We start from the raw sequence: 25,593 nt of genomic DNA, 5'->3' as shown, positions 1-25,593 counted from the left end.
CCAGCACTTGCTATAAACTCAGGAATTTCAAAAAGTCATATAGAAGATCGTGCAACAACAATTCACCATGAACATTGTTTTTGTCACCTTCAACTACAGCTTGTTGATTTTATTTGGTAGCACATATCCTTGATTTTTTTTCTCCAGAGTGAATAAAGGTACAATGTAAAAATATATCAGATCCTAATCCATGTAACTTTGTAACAAAACCAAGGGAATTATTTACGATTGTACTATATGATGATTGAAATGCAAGTAAAGCAGCTGTTATCATTCTATTGTTCGTCACAAAACCAGTTTTTTGTTCTTTTTCTATTGTGGCTGCATGCGTTTATGCACTGATTATAACATTACAAATGATACCTTCAACATTTCTTTTACTTTTTTTATAGATACAGATTATTAATAAAAAATTTGTAACTTTGAAATTTTGGTATGTAAATCGAAGTATGGGACATAATTGTTTTATTCATACCTTCGAAAATATGTTCATCAAAGCTTCGTATACCAGGGCACTGGTGTACAGTGATCATTTTTTTCTCTAAAACTCCCAATAAAGTCATGGATACCTGTTTTTCTTTAACTCTGAACACTATTCTCTCACTTTTCAAAATAACAAGAAAAATATTAATATGAATAAATGCATTCTAGGAAATGCATTTTTTTTTCTCATTTACTATAGCTTTTCCAATCACGAAAGGACCTGAGTTTGGCTACATAATGTTTGGCCATATCTAACCCCTTCTATAATAAAGAAATTATGCTATTTCTAGAGAGGATCTTTTTTATTTTGGAGAAAGACATATTCTTTTCTTCATGAAAATAATTACACTTTAATACACCACAAAATGAAGCTTGAAATTAAGTGAAAACCAAAACTTTGAGAAAATATAGTCAAGAAACTGAAACAACACTACCACCATCAACTAAAGTTAAATGACCACACTCCTCAATTACACCAGTTGCTAAAACCGTATCTCAGGCTACTGTATATGATATTGTAACTTCTTAAATGTGCATCATTATAACTGCAGAAGAAGGAATAAAGAATAGCTTAAAACACATTAAAAACTTAATTACATGACATGTACAGTATACGAGTTGAAATGTGATAATTACTTGAAGTGTATTGTATAAATATATGAAACTAGTATAAAGAGACAAAGGTATTAGCAGGGTTATGTGGAATTAAGCATCTAGGTTAAAAAGACTTACTATTAGAGAATGAAAACATATTCTCAAATGAGAATTATGAATATATTCACCATCAAAATCAAAAGTAAACAATATAAGATGTGAAACTTGTGAAAAAGAGAAAAAAAAAGGGAGGAATAAGTCTATTTTGACATCTTTGCCTATCAAGTAACTAGTACCCCACAAGATGAAGTACTTGGTGACATGAAATTTCCAAATTAATAAAAAGAAAAATATTTTTGACATCTTTGCCTGTCAAGTAGCTAGTACCTCACAAGATGAAGTACTTGGTGACATGAATTTCCAAATTAATAAAAAGAAAAATATTAAACAGGTAAAACCATGACAGGTTTAACCATCACACTACAGTAGTTTGTTTTCATTCATGTGTCAGTCCTCAACTCAAAAGTAAGGTTTTTATTCTTTAGGAAACTACATTTTTATCTTTCATACAATCAATTGGGTAAATATATAGCTGGAATGTGCCAAAAAACTTATGTTATTTAACAGTGTCCTGTACTTTTTTCATTTTGCATACAGCTATTCTATGTTAATTATTATATTCCAGACATAACCAAATAAACCTTCAATACTCTGATACTTAAAAAAGAAAAGTTATAATAATGAGGCTTCTGGGAGCCAACTCTAAAACTACAAATTCTAATGGCTTCACATCTGGGTACAGTATACCATCTTGTTATACGAGCATGTCTAAACAATATACTAAACAATATACCGATGTAAAAATTCTATGAATCTGTGTATCTTTTAAAATGGTAGTGCCTCCTCTTAAAAGGTAAAATCAAGAAAAATTCTCTTCTAAACTATTGAAATAAATGTGATGACATCAAGATTCAGTCACCTATAGGCAGTCATCTGACATAACAAATGACCAAAAAAATTTACTAAAACTAGAAAAAAAGTTAAAACTCTGTAAAAAATTTACCTTGATTATGACCTAATGCATAAAGAAGACAAAGACCAAAAAGTGCAGCATAGTCATCTCCTGTGCAATCTAACGAAGCAACCAATGAGTTGAGGAAAGGCCTCTCACCACTGTTAAGTGAAACAGGGTCTTTCATTAAGCCATTCACAGAACTGACGCTCCTGTCGGGGAGAGAAGTTTTTCTTTATTCAGTACCAAGTAACTTCATCCATTATAGCACAAAATTCGTTCTTCTGTGACAGTGTATGTTAGTGTGTAAGCATAGCATATAGAAGGGTAAAAGATTTTTGCACTTTCTTATATCCAAAATATACAAACTACAGTAGGTATAAAAAGTTCTACAGCAGTGAACCCTAATATTGATATGGTATATAAAAAAAGGAAATATGATTAATACAGTACAATACAGTAAAATAATTTCACAAAGCATATGACATCCTTAGACACAAGTTCTGAATGGATTTAATAAACATGTACAACAACATATGAACTTATGTGAGAGGTCATCTAGTCTCATGAATTACCTAATATGTATAATGATGCATAATAAAAGAAAAAAAAAAGAAAATGATGCATATTAGCATAATAAAAGAAAAACTGAGTTTTCAGTCAAACTGAGGCAACTGTAACATGTCCATTTAGAAAGTTGATTGTCACAATATACAGTAGATAAAAATCTTTCAAATAAACCTAAATTGTTTTCCAATATGAATATTATCCAATTAATTTTCTACGAACTGAAAATAAATTGATGACTTTAGATTCCCTTGAGAAAACATTAACACTTTGTAATAAACTCCAAATACCCCATAAATTCTAAAGACTTTTTAGCAGTTTCATCACCCACCCACTCAATATATAATGGCTTATTTCCATGAACGATGAATCCAGTCCCAACTACCTTGTAACATTAAATACTACTATGTATGGCCAGACCTGTACATGACCCTCTCATTATTCCAACTATTTTGTGTGACTTCAGGGTTAAAATATTTGGTCTTTACAGGATTGCCTGCTACAGTTTTCCTTTGTGACATCTAAACATCCCATTTTCAGTTTCATTTCTCTGATTTCTTTAATCTCATACATATTTCATTCATATTTGACTTTTTTACCAATTCATGCTTTTGGTAAAAAAAAACTATCCAGTTTTATGTTCAAGTTCCCTTGCATGGTTACTGTGAGCAATCATTTTGACTGTATTGTACCTTACTTTTTGTTTTTCAGTTGCAAAATTTTTCCTCCATCAATTCTTTTCCTAAGTTTTTGGGTACCACCTTAAAGTCCGAAAGAGAGCTCTGTAATTTTCTTTGATGGAATTTATGTAATACTGTACTTTAAAGTTCAATTGAGATTTCTCAGCTTTACAATTTGCATGATTTTGTTTTAGTATAGTAAAATGTTATATTCAGCTCTTTCTCAATTTGGATCTTGGTGATAAAAACTGTTATTTTGGGATTTGTAATTCCATAAGCATTTTTTGTACCACATATAAACCAGTAAAAATTATTACGTGTAAGTCTGTTTAGAGTTGCTACCTTAATAAGACACATTTGTCTCTGCTTGCGGCTTGAGTGATCAGAATATAAAGACGTCATGTACACAAAACCTTGATATATATTGAAAAACTCCTTGGAATATCACTAGCAACTCTAAAGAAGTGTATTTTTCTAGATTTCTAAATGTCTAAAACATCACTAATAAGATCATCACAAAGTTAGATTTCCAAAGCTGTATCCCAAAGATGGAAAAGTACTTAAGGAAATTACAGCAATAGCAATGAAAAAAACTGCAATCCTACACTGAGGAAACAAGCTCCCAATTCTGGACCAACCTGGGAACAGTAAATAGTACAGAAACACCCCACTTATATCATTAAGTGGTTCCAAGAAGTACAACATAAGGTGATTTTCAAAAGTAGGTCAGATTTTTGCCTTGTATGTTGTAACCAGGGATCATAATACAAAAAGCAGATACTTACATTAATAAGCTTTTATGTGAAATATAATACAGGCCAGTACAACACTTAAATCATTATTTTACGATGTAAAAACCAGCGTAAAGTCAGGAAAAAGAATTAACGGAAATTTTATTTTTCCTTTCAATATTTAACGATGACCAACATAAAGTTAGAACTAAAGTAAGCCTAACAGATGTAAACCAAAGCACTACTGCTCTATAGACTTGTGAAAAGTGAGGAAGGAGATTGCTGGGCAGTTAACAGTTCAGATGGCCCATTTTACGAAAGACTACCATACAAAAAACTGTTGTGCAAAACAGTATGTACTGAATTGAGACCATGTGGCCAAGACGCTGAGGCGGGGCACGCTTTTCTGCAAGGTTAATCATGGACCACGATTGTGAACATACCTATTCAGCATAATGAATAGTGTTGTGAAGGAATAACCTAATCATTAAATTATAATTATTTCAATACTCCCCTGAATTTCATTGGCTATTCATTCTACTAATGGGAAGCTTGGACAAAATCAAATAAAAATTAAATTAAAAATTTTAAAGAGCTGTATGCCAGGTATAGAATGCTTTAAATGGCTTCCCCTAATTACAGCTATCTGAATTTCTCATTCTTTTCTGCAACCCAGCATCAATCGACTGTGTTTTTGTCAATAATCTATATACAGTGCCATCAACAAAGCTTTGTAGTTTTACTGTTCACTCTTATTGTTCAGAGAGAAATCACATCATCTATATCTAAATTTTTGCGCGGATTGTAAAGTGCATAGGCTAATTTCAACAAAATTTGATTTGCATTCAATGAGTTAACAGCCAAGACCTTGCCTATTCTTCACTTATTCACTATAATGAGAGTAGTTCTTTATCCATGGAATTAATGCTTTTTTATACAAAAAAATATAGAAGTTAAAATAAAGAATATGGAAAAAAGCGTTAAGTTTGAGGTCACATTCCTGAGCTTTCCCTTTCCCGTCATGGATTTTAAGGATGGAATCAGAATCAGCTTTTTTAATCAGGCATGTCAACAGAATATGAATGGCTCCTGAGGAAAGGGCCTTGTTGGTCTAGATATTTTGAAACAAACTATCTTCTGAGGACGAGAATTTCTGCAAGCACTGTATAGTTGTAGGGTAAACGACATACAAAGGTTACTATCTCATGACTCTAAAAGCCTAAATGTATGAAGAGGGTTTTTGTCTTTGGCTAAAAATAGGAGGCATGGGGTCAGGATTAGAAGACAACCCTGGATAATTTAGCCAAAACCTCAAGCCCTATCTAGATACCCAGATACAGCAGGTGTTGTACAATGATAGTCTGGCTGATCTTATGAAACATGCCTAGTCTAGTTCACGCCAAAAGCACACTTGAGGGCTCCTGTCAATGCCAATTATTATGAATATTATCCTTATTACTAGCCAAGCTACAACCCTAGTTGGAAAAGCAAGAAGCTATAAGCCCAAGGGCTCCCATAGGGAAAAATAGCCCAGTGAGGAAAGGAAATATATAAATGATGAGAACAAGTTAACAATAAATCATTCTAAAACAGTAAAAACGTCAAAACAGATATGTCCTATGTAAACTATTAACGTCAAAAACAGATATGTCATATATCAACTATAAAAAGACTCATGTCAGCCTGGTCAACATAAAAACATTTGCTCCAACTTTGAACTTTTGAAGTTCTACTGATTCAACTACCCGATTAGGAAGATATGATAATATAGCTGACAGGTGAAACTTTTTATCCTCAGAGAAGTCAAGAAGTCCAAGGTTACCTTACTAGGTGACTTATTCCTTACAGAGGCCATCCAAGCTTTCCAGACATATTGGTATTGTCTCGTGGATGAAGACCTCTTGCAGCTTATCAAGTGAGTCATGTTGTGGGGTGAGAAATCCCTCTTGTAAATACAGGAGAGAAAATCCAAGCATGAAGCTTCTGGGTCAGAAAGAAGAATGTAAAACAATCCGACTCCGTATTCTCTGATGCAGCTGTGCAGACCGAAGCAGATGTAATCTTGGCCTCAGATACTAAAGCATTGGATACCCAGGAATGATTGGCTACAGTGAAGCTATTTGCAAAGCTGTCCCTGAAAAATCTTGAAGAATATTCAAAGCCTTTGAAATCAAACTCTGCTACTTCTCCCACCCACCACCACCAAGCCCCAATACTTGGATAGGAAGAAAGAGCTTCCACTGGATCCTTCCTAGGAGGCTGGTAACCCAAAGGCCCTGCCACAGCCAAAGCCACAGAAACAGCAGGAAGAAATCTCACTGGAGCCTTCCTAGAAAGATGGTAATCCAAAGTTCCAGCCACACCCAAATCCACAAGAGTGGAAGGAAGAAACTCAACTGAAACCATCTTAGGAAACTAGTCAAATGAAGTCACACCCACAGCCAAATTTGCAGGACTGGAAGGAAAAGTCTCCACTGGAGCCTTCCAAGGAAGTTGGGAATCCAAAGGTCCAGACACAGCTAAATCCACAGGATTGGAAGGATGAGGTACACAACAGTGTCTTCCTAGGAAGCTGGTACCTGGAAGGCCCAGCCACCGACGAATCCGCAGGATGGAGCGGAAAGGAAGCATACAGCAGGCCAAACCTCCCTAGAGGGTCTGTACCTTGAGTGGGCTGACCGTAGAGGGAGCAGATCGAACCTAGCACAACCCTGGGCTGGATCCGATTTGGCAAGCAGCATAGCCATTGAGGGTGGGCTCACAAGGGATGCCTCTCTAGATATATCTAGATATATCTTCCTTTGGTGGATCAGGCTATTCCAGCCTCCTACACAATAATCTTATCAACTCGTAAGGTGAAAAGATCATATGACTGAATGAGAACACCAAAATTTTCATAAGCACATCTATTAGACAAAAGGCTGTTGAGTTTGTAATGGAATAAACATTATATGCATAATCTCTTCAAGAAAATTTTGACCCCTGGATAGGAGGTGGACTGCATACAAGGCTTTGGGATGCATAGACTAGTGTGTGTGCTGTAAACATTACTAAAGGTTGTTTGTATTGATCATTCAGCCCACCATTGTGATGTCAGCTTTCCCTAGTTTCAAATTTCAGTTCCCATTCCAGCAAACCCAATAAAAGATTCAAGACATGAATCAATTTTGATAAACACTTTTATAATGAAGCCAAATTATTATAATTTTGACAAAACCAAGTGATTAAGTTTCCATAGATGAAAAAAAACTATTGTTTTCCTTTGATGATGAAATGACCTCACATATATTGCATTCAAAGATCATAGCCAATACAGTGAACCCTCGCTACTTCGCGGTTCGACAATCGCGGATTCACCACTTCGCGGGGTTTTTCCATAACCCATATATATATACATATCGCGGATTTTCCGGAAATTTCAAAAATACCGCAATATCTGAAGACCCCAAATACGATATTTCGTTACCTGTAATTCCATTAATACTGTAATTAGTAATATCTGCTCTTACTGATTGTTCATTGCATTACATATGACATATAATTAAGCACAGAAAGAAATAAAACACGAAAAGAGAATGTGATCATACGATAATTCAGTACTGTATACAGTACGTAGTAAAATTAAATCGAACATGAAACGCAAATCAGATGCAGTCATACCATATTAGAATGGTGTGTACTGTAATGGATATGCTTCTTTTCCATGAATCTTTTGTATGTATACGTACGTAGTACTGCATCCAATAATATTCTTTGTTGCAAAAATCACATTTCGAATAAGCGTACGAGAGAGAGAGAGAGAGAGAGAGAGAGAGAGAGAGAGAGAGAGAGAGAGAGAGAGAGAGAGAGGCGTAAAATAGCGTACGTAAAGCTGTATTATTATTATTGTTATTATTATTATTATTGTTGTTGTTGTTAATAAAATTATTATTGTTATTATTATTATCATTATTATTATTATTATTACTGTACAGTATTATCATCATTATTTATTATTATTACGGTATTGTACTTAATCTACGTACGTTCAGTATGCGCGGGGCATCTTCTATGAGTAGGTAACCAACACATCATAGTACTGTAAGACGGGTTGTGATTGGTTCAAGCGCTGATAGATGACGAATCAGAACTCAAGTTTTGTAATCTAGCCTCTGATTGGTGTTTTGACCGCTTCTCCAACCCGCAGCATCTCTTTCCGCGGTCACTTTGTCTCCCGCTGTATCGCTGTGTTGACGTTGTTAATTGTGAACTTTAATCTGTGCTGTGTGTGACTGTTTTAAGTTGAACTTTTTGTTGAACTTTCTGTTAAACCCTACTGTACAATGCCTCCCAAGCCTTCTGCTTCTACTAAGGCTGGTAGTGAGCCTAAACAGCACCGAAAGATGATGACGATTGCTGAGAAGGTGACGCTTCTCGATACTATGTTAAAAGACAGTAGAAGTTACGCGGCCGCAGACCTCGAAGACCTGACGAAATCGGGCAGTGAAGACAGTGAAACACAGGAAGAGATCCAAGAAAATGTCGAAGAAACGGTCTTAACATTAGAACGGCTTGCCAAGCTCTGCAAGCTTGCGAATGAGGTGAAAGAAATGTCGCAAGAGTGGGACGAGGATATGGTTCGTTCTGTACAATTCTGCACCAAGATCGATGAACACATGGTCCCTACAGGATGCTCTTGCGAAAAAAGAAGCAGCGGCAGCAACTTCCAATCACAATGCCCTCAGAAGAAATTGAAGAAGTGTCTCAGGAAGAAGTTGAAGAGGTGTCCCAGGAAAAGACACCTCCATCTGAAGAGACGTAAAATACTATTATTGGCTGCACAGTAGAAGACATCATCAGCTTCATCGTCATCATTTCTACTGTGCAGCAAATTCATCGCCATCATCATTCAAGTTTTTCTTGAACTTCTTTCGTGGTGAGTACAGTAACAATCTTTATTTTTTACTTAAACATTTTAATATTTGTGCCTGTTTTATAGTTTAGTACTGTATGCATTAAGGCTCCGGGTTGAGAAGGTGCTAATTGTAAAAATATTTGCCAAAAAGACACTAATCAAGACAGGCTAATGAAATTTTGAGGCATTATTAGCACTATAATAAGGCATATCCTCTGTAAGTTTTATCATCCTACAGGGAAAATAAAGGATTTTATGAATAAAAATGTGAAAATTGGAGCTAGCGACTTAAAGTTGTTTGGTGACCAGTGAGAAACTAATGTCTTGAATTGAAATTCGCTCTGTAATTATGTTTGTTTATCCATATGGAACAAGCAGACCAAGTTTTATCAAAATCGAACAGTAAATAAGCACACAGAAAGAAAAAAACGAGGAGGTTAGGTTAGGTTAGGTAGTGAAACCCCGGCTGGTGATGGAGGGATACCTAGAAATAAATATTCACCAAAAATCAAAATTTCGATTTAGGGAAAAAACCTTCTGTGTTTTTCTAGGTATTATGTCACTTAATAGCCTAAAACATCTAAATATTATATTACTTAAGGCATAAGAGCAGGACAAGCAAAGAAATACACCCCTCTCCCGAAAAAGAAAAAACGAGAAATTACGATTTTTGTCTGATGACGAAAATATTGGATATAAAATCATAGTCTCCCCTGAGCCCATTTTCTTTGATATCACTGATATCAGAAAACGTATTTGAACAGTTTTAAAGGGGTAACCTATAAAAATTAGAAAATTACTAATGATATTTCGTATTTTTTCTATTAACATAAGGGGGGCGTTGATGACCAGGGGGGGGCATTATAGAGGCTGGAGATGAATTCTACACATATCACGGCCTTCTGATAGGTAAAAGGAAGACTTTTAGCAAAGAAATAAACAATTGGGAAAATTCACCACCTCAACCTGGAGAGAACCCTTAAAGGGAAGGTTTTAAAAGCCTATCATATTTTTTTTGTTTAAAATTTACATTTACGTACGTAAAACAATCTCTCTCTCTCTCTCTCTCTCTCTCTCTCTCTCTCTCTCTCTCTCTCTCTCTCTCTCTCTCTCTCTCTCTCTCTCTCTAAATTGTTTTCCTGCTTTGCTACGTACAGTATGTACTGTATGATTTTATATAGATACGGTAAATAATATTTGTAATAACATATTTTCTAAAAGCTTTTACTGTAAATATCATTATTTATTACTTTCATCATGCGCGTTAAATGCCTTCTTTGTTCTGAGCGTGGTTGTTTACTGAGCGTACTTTATGACGCCGTCGTTTCAGGCGGCATCATAAAGAAAAACATTTCATTTGGAAGTCCTAAGGAAAATTAAGTAAAACATTGGTAATAACAAAATCAACATACTGTATACATCAATATAATCGATGCAAAAACTAACCTATACATATATGTGTACAGTACACTAAATGAGTTTGTTTCTTCATTATGATCAGAGATAAACGTAAACAAAACATTGGTTGCCATTTTTTATCGTGCTTTTTAGGTGTTTAGGAAACGCATGATATAAAATCGCCTTTAATATTTGTGCCTGTTTTAGTTTAGGGTACTGTAGTACATGCATTAAGTGTTCTGTACATTAAAGGGTAGTTTGTTAACAGTACTACGTACAAGGGAAGGTTTTAAAAGTCCGAATATACATGTTAAATAAATAGGTAAATATGATGTCACTACTTCGCGGATTTTCACCTATCGCGCCCGCGTCTGGAACCTATCTACCGCGATAAACGAGGGTTCACTGTACGCTCATTAGTTTTTGCTAAACTAAACCAATTCAACACAATTGTATACTGTTCTGTAGACAAACTAAAACCTTGATAAAAAAGATATCTCTTCAACTTTTGAAGTTACTTCTCAGTCAACAAAATGTTATTTTCATTAGTAAAATAAATTTTTGAATATACTTACCCGATGATCATATAGCTGTCAGCTCTGCTGCCCGACAGAAAAACCTACGGGCGGAATACGCCAGCGATCGCTATACAGGTGGGGGTGTACATCAACAGCGCCATCTGTCAAGTAGGTACTCAAGTACTCGATGTCAACACAGAACCAATTTTCTCCTCTGTCCACTGGGTCTCTATTGGGGAGGACGGGTGGGTCCTTTCATTTATGATCATCGGGTAAGTACAGTATATTCAAAAATTTATTTTACTAATGAAAATAACATTTTTCAATATTAAACTTACCCGATGATCATATAGCTGATTCACACCCAGGGGGGTGGGTAGAGACCAGCATTACATGTTGACATTATTATGAGCTAAGTATTCCGTATTTCATTTTAGCAGTTATTCAAAATAACAAACATAAAATAAATAAGTACCTGGTAAGGAAGTCGACTTGAACAATTACTCTGCCTTTTTAAGTACGTCTTCCTTACGGAGCCTCGCGATCCTCATAGGATGCTGAGCGACTCCTAGGAGCTGAAGTATGAAGGGTTGCAACCCATACTAAAGGTCCTCATCAAAACCTCTAATCTAGGCGCTTCTCAAGAAATGACTTTGACCACCCGCCAAATCAAGTAGGATGCGAAAGGCTTCTTAGCCTTCCGGACAACCCAAAAACAATAATAAAACATTTCAAGAGAAAGATTAAAAAGGTTATGGAATTAGGGAATTGTAGTGGTCGAGCCCTCACCACTACTGCACTCGTTGCTACGAATGGTCCCAGAGTGTAGCAGTTCTCGTAAAGAGACTGGACATTCTTAAGATAAAAGACGCGAACACTGATTTGCTTTTCCAATAGGTTGCGTCGAATATACTTTGCAGAGATCTATTTTGTTTAAAGGCCACGGAAGTTGCGACAGCTCTAACTTCGTGTGTCCTTACCTTCAGCAAAGCTTGGTCTTCCTCATTCAGATGGGAATGAGCTTCTCGTATTAACAGTCTGATAAAATAGGATAAAGCATTCTCTGACATAGGCAAAGATGGATTCTTAACCGAACACCATAAAGCTTCAGACAGGCCTCGTAAAGGTTTTTAAATAGAACTTAAGAGCTCTTACAGGACATAATACTCTTTCTAGTTCATTTCCAACCATACGATAAGTTTGGAATATCGAACGATATTGGTCTAGGCCGAGAAGGCAGCTCGTGTTTGGCTAGAAAACCAAGTTGTAGAACATGTAGCCGTTTCGGATGAGAATCCGATGTTCTTGCTGAAGGCATGAATCTCACTGACTCTTTTAGCTGTGGTTAAGCATATCAGGAAAAGAGTCTTAAAGGTGAAATCTTTCAGGGAGGCTGATTGAAGCGGTTCGAACCTGTCTGACATAAGGAATCTTAGTACCACGTTTAAATTCCAACCAGGTGTAACCAAACGACGCTCCTTCGTGGTCTCAAAAGACTTAAGGAGGTCCTGTAGATCTTTATTGTTGGAAAGATCTAAGCCTCTGTGATGGAAGACTGATGCCAACATGCTTCTGTAACCCTTGATAGTGGGAGCTGAAAGAGATCGTTCTTTCCTCAGATATAAGAGAAAGTCAGCTATTTGAGTTACAGAGGTACTGGTCGAGGATACGGATACTGACTTGCACCAGTTTCGGAAGATTTCCCACTTCGATTGGTAGATTCTAAGGGTGGATGTTCTCCTTGCTCTAGCAAACGCTCTGGTTGCCTCCTTCGAAAAGCCTCTAGCTCTCGAGAGTCTTTCGATAGTCTGAAGGCAGTCAGACGAAGAGCATGGAGGCCTTGGTGTACCTTCTTTACGCGTGGCTGACGTAGAAGGTCCACCCTTAGGGGAAGTGTTCTGGGAACGTCTACTAGCCATCGAAGTACCTCGGTGAGTCATTCTCTCGCGGGCCAGAGGGAAGCAACTAGCGTCAACCTTGTCCCTTCGTGAGAGGCGAACTTCTGCAGTACCTTGTTGACAATCTTGAACGGAGGGAATGCATATAGATCTAGATGTGACCAATCTAGTAGAAAGGCATCTATATGAACTACTGCTGGGTCCGGGATAGGTGAGCAAACTATTGGGAGCCTCTTGGTCATCGAGGTTGCGAAGAGATCTATGGTTGGCTGGCCCCAGGTGGCCCAAAGTCTCTTGCATACATCCTTGTGGAGGGTCCATTCTGTTGGAATTATTTGTCCCTTCCGACTGACACAATCTGCTATGACATTCAAGTTGCCTTGGATGAACCTCGTTACTAGTGAAAAGTCTAGACCTGTTGACCAGGTGAGGAGGTCCCTTGCGATCTCGTACCATGTCAGAGAGTAGGTCTCTCCTTGCTTGGAGATGTATGTCAAAGCCGTGTGTTGTCCGAGTTCACCTCCACCACTTTGCCTTGAAGGAGAGACCTGAAGCTTTTCCAGGTCAGACGTACTGCCAGTAGCTTCTTGCAGTCGAAATGCATTGTCCTTTGACTCGAGTTCCATAATCCCGAGCATTCCCTACCGTCTAATGTCGCACCCCAGCCTACGTCCGATGCGTCCGAGAAGAGAACGTGGTTGGGAGTCTGAACAGTCAGGGGAAGACCCTTTCTAAGGTTGAAAAAGTCCTTTCACCAAGTCAGACCAGACTTTATCTTTCCGGAAACCGGGATCGAGACCGCTTCTAGCATCTTGTCCTTTTTCCAGTGAAAAGCTAGATGGTATAGAAGAGGACGGAGGTGTAGTCTTCCTAGTGACACAAATTGAACCACGGATGACAGTGTCCTTACCAGACTCATCCACAGCCTGACAGGACAGCATTCCTTCTTCAGCATCTTCTGGATGGATAGCAGGGCTGGGGGTTGATCGTCTTGTTCAGCAACGTCCTCATCAGAGGGTTCCTCATCCGAAACTGATGAGGAAACGGCAACGGAGTGGGCAACGTCTGACTCGCTGAATCCGGTCGCACTGGTGGATGCGTGACGGAGCCGGACGCAATATCATGGTACTGCTGCACAGTCTGTGAACTGTCAACCATGGGGACGCGAGGAAGTACAGCGTCAACCCGAAACTGTCTAGACTGTCTGGGTTGTGCAGTCAACAACCTACCGGGTTGCTGAGGTTGACGCACTGCGTCACAACAAGTCACCTCTGCTGGTTGTTGAACGTCCTCCTAGTGACACACTGAACGTCAACAACCACCTCCGAGCGTCGCTTAACGTCAACGTGCGACTGGCAACCCACACTGGGTCGCATCGGTGGAGGAACCACCTCAACTGGCGGACGCGAGTAAGATACCTCAGCGTCAACAGGGCGCACAACCAACCGGTAGGAAGGTTGTTGGCCAGAAGGTTCTTCTCCGTATTAAGTCCTCTATCAAGGACACAAGCTTGGACTGCATGTCTTGCAGCAAAGCCCATTAGGGTCTACGGGAGCAGGTGTGGCAACAGACGGGGTTAGCGACTGAAGCGGAGCCATTTACCATCCCTGGAAGCCTTGTTATGTGTGACATAATAGTACAGCAAAACTTCAAAGGCTCGGCAAAAGTTGAGAAGTTGACCTGTAAACAACTGGAGCGTCTCCTGGCTATGCGCCTGGCCGAGTCTACCAGAATTGAGAAGTCTACCTGGGCAGATGCATGAACTCCCAAGCTGAGAACTTCTCTCGTGTCCTATCAGACTCTCGCTCTATAAGCCAGATAAAAAGAAGGGAAATCAAAAGGCTGTATCCCTAAAACTCCTCCTGGTGCAAAAACCAGTCGCCTAGCCGACGTAACGCTCTCTAGGAGAGCGAGAGAGCACTAGCTTAACAACAACGGCTTCGAAGTAGCTAGGCCTAGTGTAAGTTCTGACGTGAGGCGAACGAGGAGCAGCAGTTACAAGAGGACATACAGCACTGGTGCATAAGTAGCAGACCAGAAGGCAACGTTATGTAACTGCTTGACAGTCTGTGAGCTGGCAACAACCAAAGCTGTGTGGGGAAGCCTCAACTCCTGACTGACTAGTCTGCTGCGGGCGAGTGGCGGTAACCACAGTGGGTTGCGGAGGCTGACGCACCGTGTCAAAACACGGCAGCTTAACTCCACCCTCCTGTTGTTGTGGTAGCACACGCACGTCAACGGAGTGCTCCGTGCGTCTGTGGGAGTCAGCATGCGTCTGGCAGGGTCGACTGCGCATGGGTGGAGGAGCTCTCACAGCCAGAGTGTGGGAGCAGGCAGCCGCAGCGTCTGCTGGGCGCACAACCGTGGCAGGTTGTAGGCAAACGGGTGCATCGTCAACCTTCTCCGCAGTCGGAGTGTGGGAGCAGGCAGCCTCAGCGTGAGCTGGGCGCACAACCGTGGCAGGTTGTAGGCTAACGGGTGCAGCGTTAACCTTCTCCGCACGAAACTCCTGCATAACCGCAGCTAACTGAGTCTGCATAGACTGCAGTAAAGACCACTTAGGGTCTACAAAAGCGGCAACAGACGGAGCTACTGTCCGTTGTGACTGAGGGTCTAAAACAGCGGGTGCGGCAACAGACGGAGTTACTGCCTGTTGCGGTACCACCTTGCCTCTCTTGGGAGGTGTGCAGTCGTCGGATGACTGCAGCGAGTCCGAACTGACCCAGTGGCTACACCTGGGCCGTTGGACTTGCGCGGAAGGGACCGACTTGCACTTAATAAGCTGCGAGACCTTGGTCCAAGGTTTCTTACGAGAAACCTCTTCCGCAGACGAGAAGTAAATGGGCTCTCTCGTCTTTGTGTGGGTGGGGCGATCTTGGGTAGATACGCCCGAAACCACGGAGGGAAAAACGTCTGTTCGTTGATCAAGGCCTGACGAACCCATAAGTCGTTCGACATTACTTCTCCCCTGGGCTTGGGAGCTTGCAAGAGGTCCCGGATTAGGTGAACGACAGGCACGAACAGACGAACCCTCGGACGCAACACTGTAACACTTTGCGCATATCACTTTATCACTTTGATTTTCTGTTTTGCACTTATTTCACTGAAATCGAAACTTTTACTGATTTCTACCTGAAACACGCAATCCTACCCTTCATTAAAAGGTAGTAATTGCGAAAACAGTCGTATAATGCAACAGAAAACATATATAAAGATAAAGAATTCAGTGGCTGGGAAAGAGACTAAACACTAGATCAAATAAACTACGTTTACAATCTCTCACCGCACATAGCCTGGGAACAAAAATAAAACCCTAGAAACGTTTTACCTTCTTCCCCTACAGCGACTAGGGAGGAGAGTAAAACGAGAACAACGTTACCCGCTTGAACGAAACTTTTTTTCTCCTCTCTCTCCCTCCGTCTCTATCTCTCTCTTTCTCTCTAGATTTCGCACCTGAAAGAAGAGCCCAATTATATATCGTCAAAACATGATATTTGCTAAAGGAAAAAAACTGAAAGGTTTTCCAAATAAAAAGTTCCTTTAATTTAGAATTTAAACCATTTAAGCTAAGAAAAAATGAACGAAACGCTAGAATCGGTTTACCCTTACTGCAAAGTGAAACCGTGATACACTCTCTCTCTATTGTAACGATAGAGCACATGTTGAACGTCCTGAACGCCAACAACTGCGTAGACTAAAAACTAAACGTTAGTTCATCTTTGAAAACAGTACGAGACTATCAAAGAAATTCTTTCATAAAACATTAAATTTAAAAAGTTTTAAATTCTTTAAAGGTTAAATACGATATAACGGGCTCAACATTGATTAACTTCGGTTTCAAGTCAGGACCGCCTACTATCAGGAAAGGTCGCATATAAACAAAACATAAAAATTTATTTTTATATGTTTATAATAAAAGGAAAGTTAATCAAAGAGGCCTAATAAAGGCGGAGAGATATAAAATATAGATCTATAACGTGTTAAGCAAAATTACTAAAAACCTAAACACACTTCCGTCTAAGGGAAGGGTCGGCCATTTAAAAGTGAAAGAGAGTCCATACTCTCTTTGTCACCATAATTAAAACTATCCAAAACGAGTTCAAGTTTTGAAATGAAGATAAAACCCCTGCACAGCGAAAGCTCAAAACTGGAATAGTGTACTTCACCAAATAGTTGTGAAAACAAATCCAGTTAGTAACAGCGTATTTAGTAGGTCTTGCCAGTGGCACGACAGAGAGAAAATTGGTTCTGTGTTGACATCGAGTACTTGAGTACCTACTTGACAGATGGCGCTGTTGATGTACACCCCCACCTGTATAGCGATCGCTGGCGTATTCCGCCCGTAGGTTTTTCTGTTGGGCAGCAGAGCTGACAGCTATATGATCATCGGGTAAGTTTAATATTGAAAAATCTCATTTATGATATTACTAATATATTTTAATGACAAAATATAAAAAACTATGAGATGTAATCTTACCCAGTTTGATCTGTAGCTCTAAGCTGCTGCTTTTCTTCATCTGTGATATTTAAATGTGTGGCTTCCAACTCTGATATGCCAATACTTGCCAAAATATCCGCAGCTGGTGTGGATACCCGTAGTTCTGTAATGTGAAAAATATCTTCAACCATAACAATACAAATAAATGTACGCATTTCTTTAACTTGAACCCAGCTCTCAAAATCACTAATTTATGATATTAAACAATTTATTATATGTGAAGAGGTAGAATAATGATCCCACAATCTTAGGAGATCTCAATGATACAGTATATCAAATTTTAAAAATAAATTTCTTTACAGTATTGTAAATACAAAAAATCTTCAAAGTAATTTTTATTTTTCCTAGCTATACAAAGCTGTGTCCTTAAATAATGAGATGTTTTTAGCATGACATGGATTGGCAGTTGAAGTTGGTAGTGAGGTAGTTAATGACAGGTCCTGAGAGCAGGCAAGAAACACCAGCTCCCTACCTGTCAAAATCTCTTCACTTATGACCTTTTGGCTCAGGACTGAGAGGAATAGTTGAAAAGCAAAGTATTATCTTGAAGGCCTCAGGCTTGTATAGCTAGAACAAATACAAATTAATCTAAACATTTGTCATTAGTTCCCACTAGTGCACTATACATCCCTTTTGTACTTTAAATAGGTACATTCACTGTTTGGCGAGTTGGAAATTTCCTAGAACTAAACTGGTTGCTTCCTTATCTTCCCTGGAAATATCAATAAAGGGAATGAAGGAGATGACTTCAGCAATCTCTTATCTGTCTATCATAAAGAGGAGTAGACTGATAAGGCCAGGCCTGTCCCAGATGATTTGTAGACTGTCACCCGAAGAATCCCTTCGCAAATATAAACCATACGGAAGTTAAAATATTTAGTTTATCCTCTCAATGATTTCATCACAGAGTTGTATATGACACCTAAGGGATATATTACTGAAAATAACTCCTCCCCTTGATTTTAGTCTTATCCACTTCTTTCTTCAGCCAATCAACTGGGACATAGTGATTCTAGCCTTTATTCCTGCTTATGTAATGGATATTTAAGTGTGTTTTTGCATTACCATCCATAATCAGACCACCCTTTTCAGCATATGGAAACATTCTCTGGATGAGACATTACTCTACGCCTATACCCCTCAGTTTACAGATGTAGCAGTGCCTACTTCTCCCCAATCCCCCAAACTGAGACACAGGATTCTAGTTTTTACTCATGATCATATAAGGGCTATTTTAGTGTGTTTTTATGTTCTTATACGAGACTAACTCACCCTTTTCAGGCAGTGGAAGCATTCTCTATCATCATCATCATCTACGCCTACTGACGCAAAGGGCCTCGGTTAGATTTCGCCAGTCATCTCTATCTTGAGCTTTCAATTCTATACTTCTCTATTCATCATCTCCTACTTCGCGCTTCATAGTCCTCAGCCATGTATGCCTGGGTCATCCAATTCTTCTAGTGCCTTGTGGAATCCAGCTGAACGTTTGGTGAACTCATCTCTCTTGGGGAGTGCGAAGAGCATGCCCAAACCATCTCCATCTACCCCTCATCCACATATGGTACTCGGGTAACCTCTCTTGCACAGTAATTTCCTATCTAATCCGGTACTCGAGTAATCTCTCTTATACTGTAGTTTCATTCTCTAAGAGAAACGTAACTACGGTTTTTTACCCCACACCCTAATTCAGATTTCTCACTGCCAGTACCAGCATCTGTGTTTTTTCTCCTCATTTAAAAACAAAAAGGCAAGCAGAGAGGAAAGTGATAGGTAAGATTACATGCCTGACATATAAGTTTCTGAATCTTTTCAATTATGTTGGAGAATTTGACATGAACTCATTGGTAAATGAGATGGGGGCTGATGGTCCTGAAAAGGTATTAAGTATTCGTCCCATAGGTTACGTACTCACTATTCAAGACTCAGCCCAGTGTTTTTGCCATGTTGCCCAATTAAATGAGAGGCATCCCCCCACTCTCAACAACAAAGGAAGAGAAACACCGGTATCAGTGTTTCATTTTCCTTCGCGTCGCCACCAATCCTGAAAGAACTAGGTTGGGCAACTCAAAAAGGTTGTGCATGCACAGGCTCCTTTCTGGAAGAAGTTGCAGGCGGTCTTGATTAAGGTTTAAAAAAGGGCCTAGGGTTCTTCCTTGCACCAAATCTAGCAGGCATGACCAAACTAGAGGGTTTGACTGTATTTCCTCTCAAAAAGCCAGTTCCCTTATAGGAGAAGCAGTCTTTCACTCTTCCACCGACGCCTGCATGCAGTTCCTCAGAAGGAAAGACGTTGCTGCCCACACCGAAAAGTTCCAAAGCAACAGAGCTACTCCTGGGCCAACTTATTTTGAGAAATTCAAAACCCAGTTGGCTTGCAGCTTTACTAACTGGTGTCAGGAAAGTCACTGCCTTCCCACCAAAGAGCGACTCTTGTACTTCTCCAGGGTTGCCATGACAGATAATTCCATGGCCAACGACTCAATAGGATGAAAAGGATATACTTCTACCTTGAATCTCTCGAAAGTGAGTCCCCCGTCAAGTGCACACACTAATGGGTAAACTTGCAGAGGAGATGATGCACCATGCTGTGGTGAAAAGAACCTTCTCTACCTTGAGAGGGGAGATACAAGATTTTGTTTGACCGGTTGGATGACAGGTAAAGTAGTGGAATGGAAGGAGATATCATCTAGGTTAATGTGGGTAAGGGTTAGGTTGGGTAGGGAATGTTGGGCATTTGTCAGTGCGTATGGGCCAGGTAGTGAGAAAAGTGAAGAAGAGCGGAATGAGTTCTGGAATGAATTAACTAGGTGTGTAGAAGGACTGGGTAGAAGGAATTATGTAGTTGTTATGGGTGACTTAAATGCTAGAGTGGGCGCTGGAGAGGTAGAAGGTGTCATTGGGAAGTATGGCGTACCAGGTGAAAATGAGAGTGGTGAGAGACTGGTAGATATGTGTGTTGAACAAGAGATGGTAATAAGTGCTAGCTTTTTTAAAAAGAAAGATAAAAATAAGTATACATGGGTAAGAGTGGCAAATGGAAGAGTAGTAGAAAGGGCATTAATGGATTATGTGTTGATAACTAAAAGAATGTTTTGGAAGATTGAAAGACGTGCACGTGTTTAGGGGTATGGCTAACGGTATGTCTGATCATTTTTTGGTGGAAGGAAAATTAGTTGTAGCAAAAGAGTGGGGGAATAGAGTAGGTGGATGTAAAAGGGAGGTAGTGAGGGTTGAAGAGCTAATAAAACCGGGGGTAAAAAGTAAATATCAGGAAAGGTTGAAAATGGCATATGACGAGGTGAGAGTAAGAGAAACTGGTAATTTAGAGGAGGAGTGGAAGTTAGCAAAAGAAAATTTTGTTGGGATTGCAAGTGATGTATGTGGCAAGAAGGTTGTTGGAGGCAGCATGAGGAAGGGCAGTGAATGGTGGAATGAAGGAGTGAAGGTAAAAGTGGAAGAGAAAAAGAGGGCTTTTGAAGAATGGCTGCACAGTAATAGTATAGAGAAGTATGAAAAATATAGAGAGCAAAAGGTGGAAGTAAAGCGCAAGGTACGTGAGGCAAAGAGGGCGGCTGACCTGAGGTGGGGTCAGGGACTGGGTCAGTCATATGAAGAGAATAAGAAGAAGTTTTGGAAAGAAGTGAAGAGAGTAAGGAAGGCCGGCGCAAGAATTGAAGAGACAGTGAAAGATGGAAATGGAAGGTTGTTAAAAGGAGAGGAGGCAAGGAAAAGGTGGGCGGAATATTTTGAAAGCTTGCTGAATGTTGAGGATGATAGGGAGGCAGATATAATTGCTGTTCCAGGTGTTGAGGTGCCAGTGATGGGAGATGAGAATGAGAGAGAGATTACAATAGAGGAAGTGAGGAGAGCACTAGATGAAACGAGAGTAGGAAAAGCATCTGGTATGGATGGTGTGAAAGCTGAGATGTTGAAGGCAGGGGGTGTGACTGTACTTGAATGGTTGGTGAGATTGTTTAATGTGTGTTTTGTGTTTTCAATGGTACCAGTAGATTGGCTCTGTGCATGTATTGTACCACTATATAAGGGTAAGGGAGATGTGCATGAGTGTTGTAATTCAAGAGGTATTAGTTTGTTGAGTGTAGTTGGAAAAGTGTATGGTAGAGTACTGATTAATAGGATTAAGGATAAAACAGAGAATGCAATCTTGGAAGTACAGGGTGGTTTTAGAAGAGGTAGTGGTTGTATGAATCAGATTTTTACAGTTAGGCAGATATGCGAGAAATATTTAGCAAAAGGTAAGGAGGTGTATGTTGCGTTTATGGATCTGGAGAAAGCATATGATAAGAGTTGATAGGGAAGCAATGTGGAATGTGATGAGGTTATATGGAGTTGGTGGAAGGTTGTTGCAAGCAGTGAAAAGTTTCTACAAAGGTAGTAAAGCATGTGTTAGAATAGGAAATGAAGTGAGCGATTGGTTTCCGGTGAGAGTGGGGCTGAGACAGGGATGTGTGATGTCGCCGTGGTTGTTTAACTTGTATGTTGATGGAGTGGTGAGAGAGGTGAATGCTCGAGTGCTTGGACGAGGATTAAAACTGGTAGGCGAGAATGATCATGAATGGGAGGTAAATCAGTTGTTGTTTGCGGATGATACTGTACTGGTAGCAGACACAGAAGAGAAGCTTGACCGACTAGTGACTGAATTTGGAAGGGTGTGTGAGAGAAGGAAGTTGAGAGTTAATGTGGGTAAGAGTAAGGTTATGAGATGTACGAGAAGGGAAGGTGGTGCAAGGTTGAATATCATGTTGAATGGAGAGTTACTTGAGGAGGTGGATCAGTTTAAGTACTTGGGGTCTGTTGTTGCAGCAAATGGTGGAGTGGAAGCAGATGTACGTCAAAGAGTGAATGAAGGTTGCAAAGTGTTGGGGGCAGTTAAGGGAGTAGTAAAAAATAGAGGGTTGGGCATGAATGTAAAGAGAGTTCTATATGAGAAAGTGATTGTACCAACTGTGTTGTATGGATCGGAGTTGTGGGGAATGAAAGTGATGGAGAGACAGAAATTGAATGTGTTTGAGATGAAGTGTCTAAGGAGTATGGCTGGTATATCTCGAGTAGATAGGGTTAGGAACGAAGTGGTGAGAGTGAGAACGGGTGTAAGAAATGAGTTAGCGGCTAGAGTGGATATGAATGTGTTGAGGTGGTTTGGCCATGTTGAGAGAATGGAAAATGGTTGTCTGCTAAAGAAGGTGATGAATGCAAGAGTTGATGGGAGAAGTACAAGAGGAAGGCCAAGGTTTGGGTGGATGGATGGTGTGAAGAAAGCTCTGGGTGATAGGAGGATAGATGTGAGAGAGGCAAGAGAGCGTGCTAAAAATAGGAATGAATGAAGAGCGATTGTGACGCAGTTCCGGTAGGCCCTGCTGCTTCCTCCGGTGCCTTAGATGACCGCGGAGGTAGCAGCAGTAGGGGACTCAGCAGTATGAAGCTTCATCTGTGGTGGAAATGTGGGAGGTTGGGCTGTGGCACCCTAGCAGTACCAGCTGAACTCGGCTGAGTCCCTGGTTAGGCTGGAGGAACGTAGAGAGTAGAGGTCCCCTTTTTTGTTTTGTTTCTTGTTGTTGTCGGCTACCCTCCAAAATTGGGGGAAGTACCTTTGGTATATGTATGTATGGTTGGAATCTCAGATCCACATATCTAACTGTAAATTCAATCCAGAACCAAACTAGCCTGATCTGAGGATGGCTTCAGCCCTCGAGGCAGTTGAGTGGCACTGCACTACCAATCAGTGATCAGGGTTCTCCCCAAAGGTGGCACCAAGGTCACCTACCCCAGACCATTGCACCCACGAATGAATGCAAGGACATTCATTAAGAAACACTCTGACTTGGAATTTTCCGTCTCTGTTGGCACTGATCCACAGTAGAGTGTTTTGGGGGCAGACAAATCCCGAGTACCCTCATACCCAGATGGGACAAAGAGTACTGCAGGTTTCTCCGAGAATTCATTACCCCCAACAATATGACCAAGGACAGAACCGGGAACGTAATCAGGGGCTGAAGAAGACCCAGAAAGCCGACAACAGCAGGTGAAGAAACCCTGGCAGTAATCATGGCAGAGATAGAAGTACCTCATACTCTTCCCTCTGTTGATTGGAGTGGGAGGACAGCCATAGTCCCATGCCTCAAAAGGTTCCTTCATCCCCAACAATTGGTCTTTTCCACTGCAAGAAAATGTGCAATGACTGCCTCAAGTGGTGCCATCCTCTTAACTTACTCTACAGAAGTAACGCTAGTTAAGGGAGAAACAGGAGTCCAAAGCCCGTGTAGGAAGGGTGATGGAAGTCACTGAAGAACCCAGAAACAGAAAGAATATAGGGCCATGCACTGCTCTTCAGGAGCCGTCCCCTGACTCCAAAAAAAGGTAGTGTAATAAGGAGCCCTTTCTTTATGACTACGGCTGGCATTCCTGGATTTTTTCAACCTATTCCTCTTTTTACTTAGAATATAGAATCAAAGTCGGGAGTCAAAGAACAGCATGAAAAAGAGGAGTTGGAGAGGGAAGAACAATGGCCAAATTTCTTCCTCTTTCTCACCCTACCTCAGGCTCTACAAGCAGAAGAATAGAACTCTGAGCGACCAATAACAATAACACTCACTGTAGAACACTGTCATGAGGGAGGGGGTAGACACAGGAGCTCAGGACACAGACACAAGCAGGGTCACAGGCAAAAACAGAAAGGGATACATGGTCCTCAGCCCACCAGGCCCAAGGGTTGGGATGATGGGCATAGGGGAAGGGGTGACTAACACAGGGGAGACTGGTTCAGGGGTGATGTATGGGAGAACACCTGGCACTGGGCAACAGGCACTTTCAGCCCTGAGGCTGACTTGCGCCAAATCTTTTTGCCTTAGGAGGAGGCAACACTAGGAACATCACTAGGGTCACCGAGACTTTGGGCATAACCATACCCTTCACCACCAGCATCCCCATGGGAGACACTGACACTGGGGACACAGGGGAAAAGGTACCCTCAACTACCAACTCCTTCAAATAAGTCATAGAGGGCCTACCTGAAAGAACTATGGAGGCCTAAGCCTTCCTTAGATCAAACTTGTCATCAGCATTCTGCACAGAAACATGAAGAGCCTTCAACCTCCAATGGGGTACAGGAAACCCTAGGGAAATCTCATATGACATTACAAACTGAAAAGCCCGCCAACGAACTGTACCTCCGAGGGCTACTTGCTCCTGATGCATACTCCACGGGGATCAGACGAGGTGCATATGCACAGGAGCAGCAGTAGCACATGCACTCAATGAGACAGAAGAAGAAAGACTTCTTCAGTACCTTCTTGGGCATTATTAAGACAGACACAGGAAAAGGCTTAGGTCTTTCCTCCCACTCAAGGCATATGCTTCGCACTGCACAGGAGGCCACAACCTACACTGAACACACGGGGATGATTGCGAACAATCATGGCCCCTACAAGATGTGCAGAAAATGTGTGGATCTACAGCCAGTTTACACAAACAGGTTGAAACGTCCACCATTTTCTCGGAAAGTATGAATCTCTTGCTTCACATCCACAGAAATCAAGAGCCGGCATTCACTTCCTTAAAAAAGAAAAAAAAATGAAAAGCGTAAGTAAAGGCACAACAGTACATTCAAACTCCTTGTAGCCGAATAACAAAGTGAAAACCTTCTGACAAATGACAGGGAGAGGTTTGTCGCCAACACTCACCAACTGTTACCAACTACCTTGTTACAGATTTCAACAGCTATTCCACCTCAAACTGAAAACATCTTATTTTAAAGTCAAAGGTTTGTATATGCATAGAAACAAATTTTGTGTGCTTAAAATCATTTAATTTTTCAAAATACGCTTCACAAGTTTATCCAAAAGTTTTGTCTAATAATGGTATCCAGCAATGAAAATGTAAGCTGAAGTAATATGTGCAGTATTCACAAAATATAGTAGTCTATGCTTAATATACTCTATGGACAATGTTGCTTTGATAATCTAAATGATTTTCCTGTTAACTTACTCCAACCTTTAGGGAAATTCCTTCAAAACAACAACAAAAAATACCCAGAATCATTTACATAATGGAGGAGATCAATATGCAAGAAATATATATACGTCATGAGAATACAAGCAAGATAAATTGTATTAATAAAAAGTCATGTACTTGCAACAACCATTCTATCCAAAGTGGAAGTGCTTCTGTCTTTTCTTTTCACCAATTCCAGGTTCCTAAACTATTTCCACAGACAGCATTTGCCCCACATAAATTAAAAACTGTAGAATGATGGAATTACTTATAAACTACGACAAATCTAAAAAAATAAATGAACAAGAAT

General features: G+C 40.2%; 1 protein-coding gene across 6 annotated transcripts in view; it reads right to left on the bottom strand.

The window, feature by feature from the left end:
- The window catches only part of ema (C-type lectin domain containing ema), a 187,024-nt gene that overhangs the window by 139,530 nt on the left and 21,901 nt on the right, over positions 1-25,593 (bottom strand). For all 6 annotated transcript variants that reach the window (XM_068386913.1, XM_068386910.1, XM_068386908.1 and 3 more), the window contains exons 9-10: positions 17,253-17,376; positions 2,141-2,301 (exon numbers count right to left, since the gene is read on the bottom strand). In XM_068386913.1, the coding sequence (XP_068243014.1) occupies positions 2,141-2,301; positions 17,253-17,376 (285 nt within the window). The remainder of the gene's footprint in view (positions 1-2,140; positions 2,302-17,252; positions 17,377-25,593) is intronic.

Source organism: Palaemon carinicauda, chromosome 14, assembly GCF_036898095.1.
Source record: "Palaemon carinicauda isolate YSFRI2023 chromosome 14, ASM3689809v2, whole genome shotgun sequence".
In the NCBI taxonomy this organism is placed as follows: domain Eukaryota; kingdom Metazoa; phylum Arthropoda; class Malacostraca; order Decapoda; family Palaemonidae; genus Palaemon; species Palaemon carinicauda.
Note: the sequence above shows the minus strand (reverse complement) of the source record. Positions and strands in the feature narration are given on the sequence as shown.